The sequence below is a fragment of the Xenopus laevis genome, chromosome 2S (genome assembly GCF_017654675.1).
Source record: "Xenopus laevis strain J_2021 chromosome 2S, Xenopus_laevis_v10.1, whole genome shotgun sequence".
NCBI classification, from domain to species: Eukaryota; Metazoa; Chordata; class Amphibia; order Anura; family Pipidae; genus Xenopus; species Xenopus laevis.
The window spans coordinates 138,443,253-138,455,934 of NC_054374.1; the positions used below are offsets into that span (position 1 = coordinate 138,443,253).

The 12,682-nt window shown below is 40.8% G+C and overlaps 1 protein-coding gene across 2 annotated transcripts in view; it reads left to right on the forward strand.

Moving 5' to 3' along the window:
* Positions 1-12,682, forward strand: part of map3k12.S (mitogen-activated protein kinase kinase kinase 12 S homeolog) — a 56,498-nt gene that overhangs the window by 24,935 nt on the left and 18,881 nt on the right. Inside the window, exons 1-2 of one of the 2 annotated variants that reach the window (XM_018247931.2) lie at positions 6,834-7,939; positions 12,181-12,663. In XM_018247931.2, coding sequence (XP_018103420.1) covers positions 12,246-12,663 — 418 coding nt within the window. In that variant the 5' untranslated portion in view covers positions 6,834-7,939; positions 12,181-12,245. 2 annotated transcript variants of the gene reach the window in all.

The following is a 12,682-nucleotide window of genomic DNA, read 5'->3' on the forward strand; positions in this document are numbered from 1 at the left end:
ATACATTTTCTAACATACCGAACATTAACTATACAGTGGGCTCATTTGTAGGTCATTATAACAACTCTATTGTCTTTATAAAGGTTCCATGGACATGTGTAATTAACAGTGGAAATGTAATGTATTTGATGCAACTTATAACATAAACACGTGCATTCAACTTTAAATTTCTCGCTTTATGTAAATTAACCTGAGCGCTTGACCTCTAGCGAATTTGTGCTGAGCAGAAATGAACGTTAGTGCATTGCTGAAGTAACGCTAGCAAAAATTCGCCAGCGTTCAGCGCCCAGGACGAAACTCTGCATGTTAGTGAATTAGCGTTGTCTGGACGAATTTTCGCCTGGTGAAGTGTTGCAATGGGTGTGCGAAGCAGACGCTGGGGAATTTTCGCTGGTTAGTAAATCTGCCCCTAAGCATTTTCCTGTAGCAAATACAATTAGCGAGGGCAATTAAAACTTGATTTTGCAAGTTTACCTGAAAATGATCCGTGGTCTCCATCTCCATTGCTTGGGCTTCAGTGAGGCTCCATGCTCCCAGGATATCTCTACATATGCACAAATGGATTGATAAACAGCACAGGCCAGTCAGTAGCTACAAGGGCGTATAAGGTTTTGAGATGGACTAAAAGTCAAATAGATTTGTGGGGGGAGGGGGTTATTCTTTCACTTATAAAGCTCTAGTAAGCCCCACCTAGAATATGATATGCAGTTTTGGTGTCCTGGATATTACTGAATTTAAAAACGATGTATAAATATACAAGGGGACCAGTAGGTCCTTCCAACTAACACAAGGGCATTCATTCCATTTAGAAGAAATGAATTCCCATCTAAATATTCAGAAGGGGGGTTATTACAGTGAGAGTTGTGAAGTTGTGGAATCTTTTTCCCTGAATCAGTTGTAAAGGCAGATACATAAGATAAATTCAAGAATGGGTTGGATGGCTTTCTATCAAGTGAGGGAATATATGGTTATTGATAATAGCTCTTATTAGAAAGGTGATCCAGTGACTGGTCCAATTGGCACCTTGAAGTCAGAAAGAATTTTTCCCCCTCTGAGGCAAATTGAAGAGGCTTCAAGATGGGCATTTTCTGGATTAACTACCAGTAAGTCAGATTTTCTTGAGATATAAAAGATTCAACGTGTCGATGGACATGTTCTAAGTGACTATGTCACTATGTTATCCTATGGCTCAAAACCCAATTGGGTCCCAATTTTGTTTGGGATGGGTGTCCATGATCCCCTTTATTAAATAAGAAACACCTTCCAGCAGTAATTTCTGGGCTGCTTCTACAAATGAATTTAGGACTTGGGAACTTGGGTCCAGCGAGGAACAGACCAAGAAACACTTTCCCAGTTTGTTTCCATATTGAACGTGTTAAAACCCATTAGAAGCAGTGAGACCCAAGAGCCATGAATAGCCTCAAAAATGAATCCTTATAACTGGTGCTTAGTGATCTAAAAATACATTAACATTTATTTATGGAAATTCAGATAGTGTTTATGCACCTTTTCTAAATAAGCCCAACTAAATGAGTTCACAAAAAAATTGGAGGCATATGTTAATTTTGAAATTGATATATATAACAATAGACGTACAACATTTCTATATTTTCCCTATATATAGATTAAATATATTATTGTATGGAAGAGAAATTGCATTCACATGACTTATTCTAGTCTGCACCATAATATTTGATTAGAGCGTCTCAGTCAAGACTAATGCTGTCAGTGATCAAAACGCATTGATCCTCAATAAACGATGTTGCAAGACCCAGGAGTGTCATCTCTCTGTTCCCTTGCACAAGCTATGGTGGCGGCAGCAAGGCCTTGACATTGGGTTAGTGAGCGCTGACCTTTCCATTGACTGGATAGATACATCAACATCTTACGTTCTGTTTACTTTCTATGACGAGCAAAACTCCTAAGTAGAAGCCCTGGGGAACTGGCTGGAGTGGACTGGCTCTTCCCAGTATAAAAGGGGAGGGGGGGGGGCGGCAGGCAGATGGGGAAGGGGCTGAAAGGAGGAGGTGACATGATGGGGGAGGGGCAGCAGTTGGTGGCAGAGGGTGCTGGAAGTCAGGGCAGCTGGGCATAGGATTAGCAAACACTATATTAATATATGCATTTAGAGTTACTGCTTTGATGTGTGTACATACACTCGTACGCTATCTATTCCCAGGCTATAAAATCAGATACCTAGACAATAAGATTACACTTATAGCCCTAAAATGGTATTTGTTATTCCTTTTGCAATTGCACCATATTATTGTGCAGAGGGGCTGCTCACAAACCCACACACACACACACACAGACACACACACAGACACACACACAGGGCTACGGTGACCCAAATAGTCACAAACACACACACCATCACACTGACACACACTGTATTACAACGTCTCTCTGCTGTCAGTGCTATCTTTAGCTCTGACTTCATGCACTGCTGGTAGGATGCGTCTCCCTGGCAACGCCGCAGCGTGCGCTATCCCATAATACTTCCCTGCACTTGATGTCAGGTAATCATGTGACCTACAGGAAACAAACGCAGGAGACAACGTGTCTCAGGGGGGTTACAGTCACAAATCATCCACAGCTTACAGATACACCTACCTCTAGAAGCTCGGCACTGGCACATTCTGTAATATGTATGCACTATGCTATGTCGGAGTAGCTAGTAACCATCCCAGATATTAACTGGGTGTAAATATGACCATTTAGGCACACTGTTGGAGCCTGGAGTTCTCTTCTTTAACAAGTTCATTGCCTGGTACTGCCGTGGTGCTTTTCCTTTGTGCCAAAGCTCTACATTTTCACACCTCTCGTTGCTCAGCTTTTCATATCCCCCACTGAAAATGTTCTTGTTGTTCCTGAGCTCAGCATCAAGACTGCAACTCTCTTCCAGTGGCTGAGAGAAAACAGATGAATTAAGTTGTGTTCATTTACACAGCTGTCGCCTTTCTACAGTTTTAATGCCCCACTTGGTTCTTTTGTCAGGCTCTTATTTATGCCAAACCCCCCCCCCACAAGTTAAAAAAACATTGGTGACCAGCCCCCCCCCCCACAAGTTAAAAAAACATTGATGACCAGGGTCCCCCACAAGTTAAAAAGCATTGGTGGCCAGGGGGTTGAAAAACAAAACATTGGTGTTCAGTGGAACTTACCTTTAAAATTTGGTTGCCTTCATCCTCCAGTCTTCGTCGTTCTTCTTTGTTCGTTTCCATCGTGGCTTCTTCATTTTTTTCCAGAGTGACTTCTTTGTTCTTTTCCGGTGCAGCTTCTTCGTTCTTCTCCAGAGCAGCTTCTTTGTTCTTTTCAGTCGTGGCTTCTTCATTCTTTTCCATCATGGCTTCTTTGTTCTTCTCTAGAGCACTCTTTGTTGTTTTCTGGAGCCCAAAACATTGCTTTACTCTGTGTGTATATGAGCTGAATAAAACACTTTTTCACTGAGTCACCTTTTCAGTGTGTTCCTGGATTTTTTTGCAGCTGGACATTGATCCCTATACAACAGTGGTGCCCAAGATGTTGATCCCGGTCTACCAGTCGATCACTTTAAATTTCCTGGTAGACTGTGGAAAATAGTCTCAAGTAAAAAAATATAGTTGAGCGTAAAAAATTAGTCACATGTAAAAAAAATGTTGTCGTCCATAGAATTCAATGCATATCGGCAAATTGGGGTACTGGGGTTTTTTATACATGGAATTGCCTCTGTGCTATCTTGAAGTGAGTTCTTAAGGTAGATCTCATGATGGACATCAGGTGGCAAGAGTAGATCATCAGGTGACAAAGTCTGGGCACCCCTGCTATACAAGGTAGGGCTCCTATCGGTCAATAACACATAAATGAGTGTCAGCAGAGAGAAAGGCTAACTTTCAATACTGATCATTGGTCAAGACTTATGATGAGTGTCAGCCACAAATAAAGCAAATGCAGCCTAGGTTAGGATTGGGCAGCTCACCTACCTGCCCCCAAAATCTGCAAGTGTGGCTTTCTCTTCTATCTGGGAGTCTCTTTCCTTTAGGAAAGCAGTTGTGGTGGATTAAAGGGGAAATTCAGCATTATGATGAACCTATTCTAAGCAAATTTTTCATTGGTCTGTGTGTTTTGGCATCATTTTATCTATATCCTTCATCTGGAAATGCTATCTGTTTGTATGAGGTCACTGACAGTTTCATTCTTTATTTAGCACCTCTGCTATTTAACTTCCATTTTGACTTCCAAACTTATCTTTAGTTGTTAGGGTCATCAAGCGTTAGCAACCAGATAGCAGTTACAATGTCAAGCCTGGCAAATGCACATAATAGCAAAAAAAAAAAGCCAATTAAAAAAAAACACAAAAAATGAATAGCGAACACCAACTGCAAATGATCTGTCTTCATAATACTAAGTTAATTGTAACGCAGGAATGCCATAATCAAAGTACTGGAGTTATGCGTGTAAGGCACTAAAATTGCACAGGAACAGTAACCCATAGCAACCAATCAGCAGGTAATATTTACTGGTCACCTTTTTAAAAGCAAACATCTTTGCTATGGGTTACTGCCCGTTAGCAAACTTAGTACCTTGTATTACCTATGGGGGATATTGTTCTATTGGTCAAGCAAAATCACCACTATGACTTTAAAATAAAGAATCGTTGGTATACTCTGCACCTTGTGGCCTCACTGAAAGTTCTAATGTGAGCATTTATCTATCAAACTGGCTAAATTGTAGTTAGGTTAGACTCCAGCTGAATCTACTGGAAAATCCATTCCACCAATGAATACTTTGTTTCCTTAGATATTCTGGGCTCTTGCCTTCCTGGAATGTTTCCTTTAATGACTGACAGGATCTGGGCTTTTATTAGCCAATGGATCACCCATTGAATTGACAGTTAGCCTACCTGACCAATATGCTGGTGAAAATCAGCCAGAAGTTTATCAATTCCTACACAGTCCTCAAACCAGATATGGGTCTCCATAGGCCCCACTGTAGATTCCTGTCATTTGCCCCCTGGCCAATAATGGGCTCAGCCTGCTTTTGAGCAGATAAACAGAAATGAGCCACCTGGCATTCAAGGGAATCCACAGGGCCAAAAATATAGAAGTAAAAGCAATATTTATTAATAATAATTTTCGCCCTGTGGATTCCCTTGAGTGGCGGATGGACCATCTTCTTATATTAATTTACAGCTCCCCGAGCTGAGCATCTGGTGCACCTGGGCAACTGATTCCACTTGGTGAGTTATCTACCTCTTCCTTCTCCTTGTTATATCAGTCCGTTTGGACAAGTACACGGGTAGCCTAATTGGGCCTAGAGTAGATGCAAGCTTCTCAGCATTCTATCAAGACAGCAACCACTGCTCTTACCCAACCCTCTTCCATCCACTGGCACCATTCTCACCTGTTGGCGTCTATGTTAGCAGCACAGGGACAGAGTTAGAGGAGCAGCAGAGCTACTGTATATAACATAGTAACATAGTAAGTTAGGTTGAAAAAGACACAAGTCCATCAAGTTCAACCTTTATATGCCTAGTGTCTTAGCCCCACCACAAATGCAGCCTGGGCACATGTCTCTTCTGTTTATCTCCAGTTCTGGCCCTAGTCAAGAGTCAACACACACAATCGGATCTTGCCTTCTATGACCAGAATTAAGCCCCCAACAACTACTATGCTTTCACAGTGCATTTGCTTTCTATATAATGATATTTCGATATATATATATATATAGTGTATATATATAAAAACACTATTTTTTAGAATGGATACCTTACTGATATATCTGCCCCTTATGGCAGTTCTTGGGAATCACTAAGGGGCTGATTCACTAAGCTCGAGTGAAGGATTCGAATGAAAAATACTTCGAATTTCGAAGTATTTTTTGGGTACTTCGACCATCGAATTGGTTAAATTCGTTCGAATTCGAACGAAATCGAACGAATCGAACGAAAAATCGTTCGCCTATTCGACCATTCGATAGTCGAAGTACTTCCCCTTTAAAAAAAACTTCGACCCCCTACTTCGGCAGCTAAAAGCTACCGAAGTCAATGTTAGCCTATGGGGAAGGTCCCCATAGGCTTGCCTGTGATTTTTTGATCGAAGGATTTTCCTTCGATCGTTGGATTAAAATCCTTCGAATCGTTCGATTCGAAGGATTTAATCGTTCGATCGAACGGAAAATCCTTCGATCGATCGATCGCAGGATTAGCGCTAAATCCTTCGACTTCGATATTCGAAGTCGAAGGATTTCAATCCGAGGGTCGAATTTCGAAGTATTTTTAACTTCGAAATTCGACCCTTAGTGAATCGGCCCCTAAATGTCATACTGTGTACCAGCCTAGAAAAACAGACTTCCCTGTATATTTCTGCTTTTTAACAGCCTCTCTGCACAAATCCCTATTCCAAAGTGCTCTGCATCTATCTAGTCTCATTCGATTCCCATACCCTACCCACACCCAGTCTTCCTGGCTCCCACCTTTCCTTCTGTGTGTCCCCACCCCCTGCCCCCTCCTACTTCTACCCCTGCCCATCTATCATCCATTTCACCTTCCCCCATCACATGCTTTATAGACTCCTAGCCCTACCCTCTTAACAACAATGTATTGTGCAATGATGTCACTGAGGTTTAACTACAATTCATGGTTCCCCTTCACCTTCAGCTGCAAAGGTCCAACCTAATATAAGGTAGGAGCCAAAAAGCCCAGTTGCTGATTGGTTGCTTGGAATACAAGAGGCGGAGGGGAGCAGCCACAGATACAAGTAGCAATTAGAGAGAGATGTCCTGAGTGAGCAGCAAGGGATATTGTTTGGAGAGGAGGTGTATTAAGGAGAGGAGGTGTATTAGGGAGAGGAGGTGTAATAGGGAGGGAAGAGGTGTATTAGGGAGAGGAGATGTGTAATAGAGAGAGGAGGCATATACTATACACAGACTAGAAGATATACAGGACAGGGAGGAGACAACGTGAGATTATAAAACCATGGGGGTACAAACACAAATATATATGTATATATGCTCCAGATCACAAAGGCATCAATGATGCTGAGCACATAGAGACACATGGGATACACAACATGGAGATGTACATTATACAGAGAGGTGGGATACAGAGCAGAGAGATATTATGAAGTGAGCACAATAGAGAGCATTGAGGCACAGCAGAGTCACAGGGAATAGGCTACAGAACAGAGAGGAACAGCATTGAGAGCACAATCAGGTTCAGAGAATACAAAGCACAGGGCAGATTTGTTGTTCACAAGAGGTTAGAGGCCATAGAGGGAATACAGAGCACAGAGAGGTAAGGGCAATACACAAGGGCACATGTACTAGAGAGATAAGAAACATATTGTCTCGACAGCACAGAGACGCATACATCCTAGAGAGCAAAGAGAGAGATAAATGGTAGACTGCTCAGAGAGACATATAAGCTAGAGAGAGCAGAGAGAGATATGGGACAAGTTGGATAGAGAGACAGATAGAAATAGGAGAGTACAGGAGATCAGGGGGCAGGGTATATAGGTGAGGACAGAGGAACACTAAGGCACATCAGAGAGGAAAGGCACGTGGGTTTAGAAGCACAGGGTAAATAAATGCAGATATAATGTCAGGGGTCGCCAGGTACATGTGAGGAAGGGGGGAAAGATAATTTTGGTATTGTACAGACGGCGCCTACAGGAGAGGTTTTTATTTACACTATAGAAATAAACAGGCGAGATTGTAGAGAGGAGAGAGAGCTCAGGGGGTACAACAGGCAGCGGGGAATGGAGCAGGGCTCGGGGGTCTCCCAACAGCACAAGGGCCCTTAGTACGGAGCAACTGGACAGCGGCCGGACAAAGAGCGAGTTGTCGCTGCAGTGGGATTCGGAGGGATCAGGCGGCGGAGATTAGGGGCCAGTGTGTGGGGGAGGGGATGAAGATCAGCGGAGCAGCCGGCGGGGAGGCAACTAATCCGGGGGCTGCACTGGTAGGTACTCGGCGCTGTCTGAGAGTCGGACACTGAATGTGTGTGGGGGCAGCTGTGTATGTGGAGATGGAGTCGTGATGCACATGGCTCAGTGTTTGGCTGCAGCTACACATGGAACATTGCGCTTGTTGTTGTTCTACAGACTGGCGCTGCTGTACTGTCTGTGGGACTGGGCTGTCCGTGTACATCTGGCAGTGAGAGCGCTATTAATGGGAACAACTAGCGGTATAGCAGCGCTGAGGCGAGGTGCAAGAGCACGTGTGTGTGATTGTGTGATTGTGGCACTGCGTGTAGATTCTGTGGCTGAACATAAACACTGTGTGTAATGATATATACAGGAGTAGTGAGAGTTCCGTTAGCGCTGCGCTATACACTCAGTATAAGAGGTAGCGCCAGTCGGCCGGTTCATATTAACTGTAATGTGGGTCTTTCTCTGTCTGGCACTGGGTTTATTGTGCTCCAGGCAATGGATCCAATTCCGTATAGTCGGCGTGTGAGAGATCTGGGCAGGAGATTTGTATATAGTGTGTGTTTATTTGCCATATTGTGGATTGATTGAATACTTTGCCGGTGAGAGTGTGGGGAGCCTATAGCGCTGTCTGCTGCCGGGAGTCTCGGACCCTTGTCTTTTTGTTGCAAATAGTGGATGAGTTTACTCTGTGCTGTGCTGTATGGCTGTCAGGATCCTTGTGTGGATCACTAACCCCTGGGCTTTGTGGGTGCCGGGAGTTGTGTTTATGATACAGTGGATTCGAATGTTGGGCTTTAAGTGGGCGCTGGTATTGCTTTAATGTGTTTATATTCCATGTACAGCAGTAGATACATTGTACTCAACTATTGTGGGGGGACTAGCGATATCGTTGGAATATAGGCGATGGGGTTGGCCGTGTCGCCCTTTACATTGCGATTGTTTGCGACCCGATTAGTGGTGTGACAAAGCGGTATAAGTGTATGTGATGGGATCACTGCATCCAGTGGAGTACAGAGAGGCTTGTGCTCATCTTAATACAGGTGGCTCTATAGCGATGTGATGGAGGGTTTGTGCTTGTGGCATAGTAGTGATGCGATTGCCTGGGAATTTGCGAATTGTGTGCTGGTTGTGATTGAATTAATGCAGGTTGTACAATAAGGAGCTGTTCGTGCCGCAATTAGTGCAAGATGCACATTACTGATGTGATAGATTGGTGCATATATTAGTGTATATATTAGTGCACACATTAGTGCATATATTAGTGCATATAATAGTGCATACATTATTGCATATATTAGTGTATATATATTAGTGCATATATTAGTGTATATATTAGTGCATATATTAGTGCATATATTAGTGTATATATTAGTGCATATATTAGTGCATATATTAGTGTATATATATTAGTGTATATATTAGTGCATATATTAGTGCATACATTATTGCATATATTAGTGTATATATTAGTGTATATATTAGTGTATATATATATTAGTGTATATATTAGTGTATATATTAGTGGATATATTAGTGTATATATTAGTGCCTATATTCGTGTATATATTAGTGTATATATTATTGCATATATTAGTGTATATATATATATTAGTGTATATATTAGTGCATATATTAGTGTATATATACGTGTATATATTAGTGTATATATTAGTGCATATATTAGTGCATATATTAGTGTATATATTAGTGCATATATTAGTGCATATATTAGTGCTTATATTAGTGCATATATTAGTGCCTATATTCGTGTATATATTAGGGCATATATTAGTGTATATATATTAGTGTATATATTAGTGCATATATTAGTGCATACATTATTGCATATATTAGTGTATATATTAGTGTATATATTAGTGTATATATATATTAGTGTATATATTAGTGTATATATTAGTGGATATATTAGTGTATATATTAGTGCATATATTAGTGCCTATATTCGTGTATATATTAGTGTATATATTATTGCATATATTAGTGTATATATATATTAGTGTATATATATATTAGTGTATATATTAGTGCATATATTAGTGTATATATACGTGTATATATTAGTGTATATATTAGTGCATATATTAGTGTATATATTAGTGCATATATTAGTGTATATATTAGTGCATATATTAGTGCATATATTAGTGCTTATATTCTTGTATATATTAGTGCATATACCTTGTACTTATTGATTAGTACAACAGTGAGTATCTTGTACTAGGATTATTAGTACTTGTGGCATCTATTGCCGGGATTCACTCTGTCTGATTACAGGCTGCACCAGTTTGTGTATAGGCTCGAACAGTATGTTGGAAATCGGATGCGAATTATGTTACACGTGAAGGCGCAGAGCGAGAAGTAAATGAGTTACTGTTGATAAATACCGCAATTGATGGACCCGACCTTGTGCCTTTCCTTATCCATCCATCCAGCCTTATCCCTTGTCTGTAAAGGCGCTAGCCCTTTGTACTTGTAATTTGTGGAACAGGCCATCAAGGTATTTTGGTATGGGATCTCCATAAATCGGTAAATAAATAAACAGAAATCCTTTCTATCTGCTGAGCAATTCGCTTTGCCGAAGCCGCGCTGTTCCTCTATGGGAGGGAATGTTTCAGCACGTCGGACAGCTCCGCGGGTTGCGCTGCGTTGGGAACTACGGGCCGCAAGGATGTTGCACAGAATATTCGATTCCTGCTTTTCTTTTTGTACCATATGCCATAAATGATACCCTTCATTAATTATCTGCCTGAAATGACAAAAAGCCTGGTTGTAAATAACTGTATGTGCAGGAGGGTTACAATGTTTATGATCAGCAGTCCAGCAATTGTAACAGAGGTGCTGAGCTGAAGCAGAATGCTAGCCTTGGGGAATTACTGTGTCTACATCTTTCTCTAGTATATAAACTAGCTGAAATGCCTATTTCACATACTTCCCAATAAACAATGCTCTTCTTCTGCAGTCATCAATAGCTGTTGCGGTACTTAGGGGTTGTTGTTAGTACTTAGGGGTTAATCCCCTGCCTAGAGGCTGTACAAGTAAAAAAGCACCCTGCAGATGCTGTGTTAGCTTTCCCTCAGTCCAGCACTTGTTGTATACTGCTGGCTGCCCCCTGCTTGCTCAGCTCTTTGACAGTGACCTGATATATTAGGAAACATCAGGTCTGTGCCAGATCACTGACAATATCTGATATCTCAGTGCAGGGCCAGTAACTAGACATGGCTGTGCATCTATCTGTCTGGGTGATCTATCTAGCTGTCTATGTGTCTATAGCATACACTGTGCCTCATGAGTATATTAGAGGTCAAAAAGAGCCCCAGGTCCATTAAAAGAATGTATGTGCAGGGCAGCTGTTTTGTACAAGTATAAGTGTGTGTGTGTATATATATATATATATATATATATATATATATATATATATATATATATATATATATATATATATATATATATATAAAAAATGTCATTTTTATTATTACGTAGTATCTATTTGGAAATAGATACTATGTAATAATAAAAATTAAATTTTTTCACTAAAGGGAGTGCTGTTTTGGAAACTATTGGTGTATGCAAAAATTACCGTGCACCCCTCTCTATTCTACATTGCCTTGGAGTGTGGATACTCATTGGAGAATTCTATATATATATATATATATATATATATATATATATATATATATATATATATATATATATATATATATATATATATATATATATATATATACTGTGTATGGAGGATCAGCACACACTGTAGTGAAGGTGAAAAAAATTCCTTTTATTTTCCAACAAGATTACATCTTAATCTGACGTTTTCGGACAGTATATACACCTTTAACCGTGCACCGCTGGAATTACCTCGTTTGGAGTGCTGGTACTGTGGGACAATATATGTGTATATATATATATATATATATATATATATATATATATATATATATATATAAACACACACACACACGAGTTTAAAGTGGAACTAAAGTCTAAAATAGAATAATGCTAGAAATGTTGTATTTTGTATACTAAATATAAACATGAACTTACTACACCAGAAGCCTAATTAAACAAATGATTTTTTGCCTTTACATCCCCTTTAATACACACAATTTTCTTCTTTTAAAGCAATTTACTTGTATTTGTTAGTTTTACTTAATTCCTTGATGCCTGGTAATACTTGTGGTACTTTCCTTGACTTGCACATGGCACTATAATAACATTACATAACTTTTGATTGCTTCAATTTTTATTGCAGAACTGACATTGGGAAACTAGACATCACTGTATGCATTTAGTAGTTTATTTGCTGCACCAGATACAATGGCTTGTCTACATGAAACACGCACTCCCTCGCCTTCCTTTGCCAGTTTGCTATCAGATGGACCAATTCGCCGGCTGGATATCGACACTCCTCCTGGCTGTACCCCTGAGCAAGAACTGACACCCACACAATGTGTCCTCCGTGGTATGGTGCGATCTGAGGGGGGCTCTCCTCACAGTGAAGACTGTACAAACCCCCTCACTCACAGTGAGCCTCAGGACCCACAAAAGGCTGAAGACAGGGGTGGAGGGGGTGCAGAAGATTGTCCTTTAGAAGACAGACCATGTCGGGCATTGGGAGAAGGCCGTATGCAGTGTCAAGCAGGGGTTGGCTTTCTCGGAGGGCTTTTTGGATGTCTGAGACCTGTCTGGGCAATGATTGGGAAAACTTATTCAACAGAACACAAGCAGGGAGAAGGTGAGTGCAGCCGGGGGCA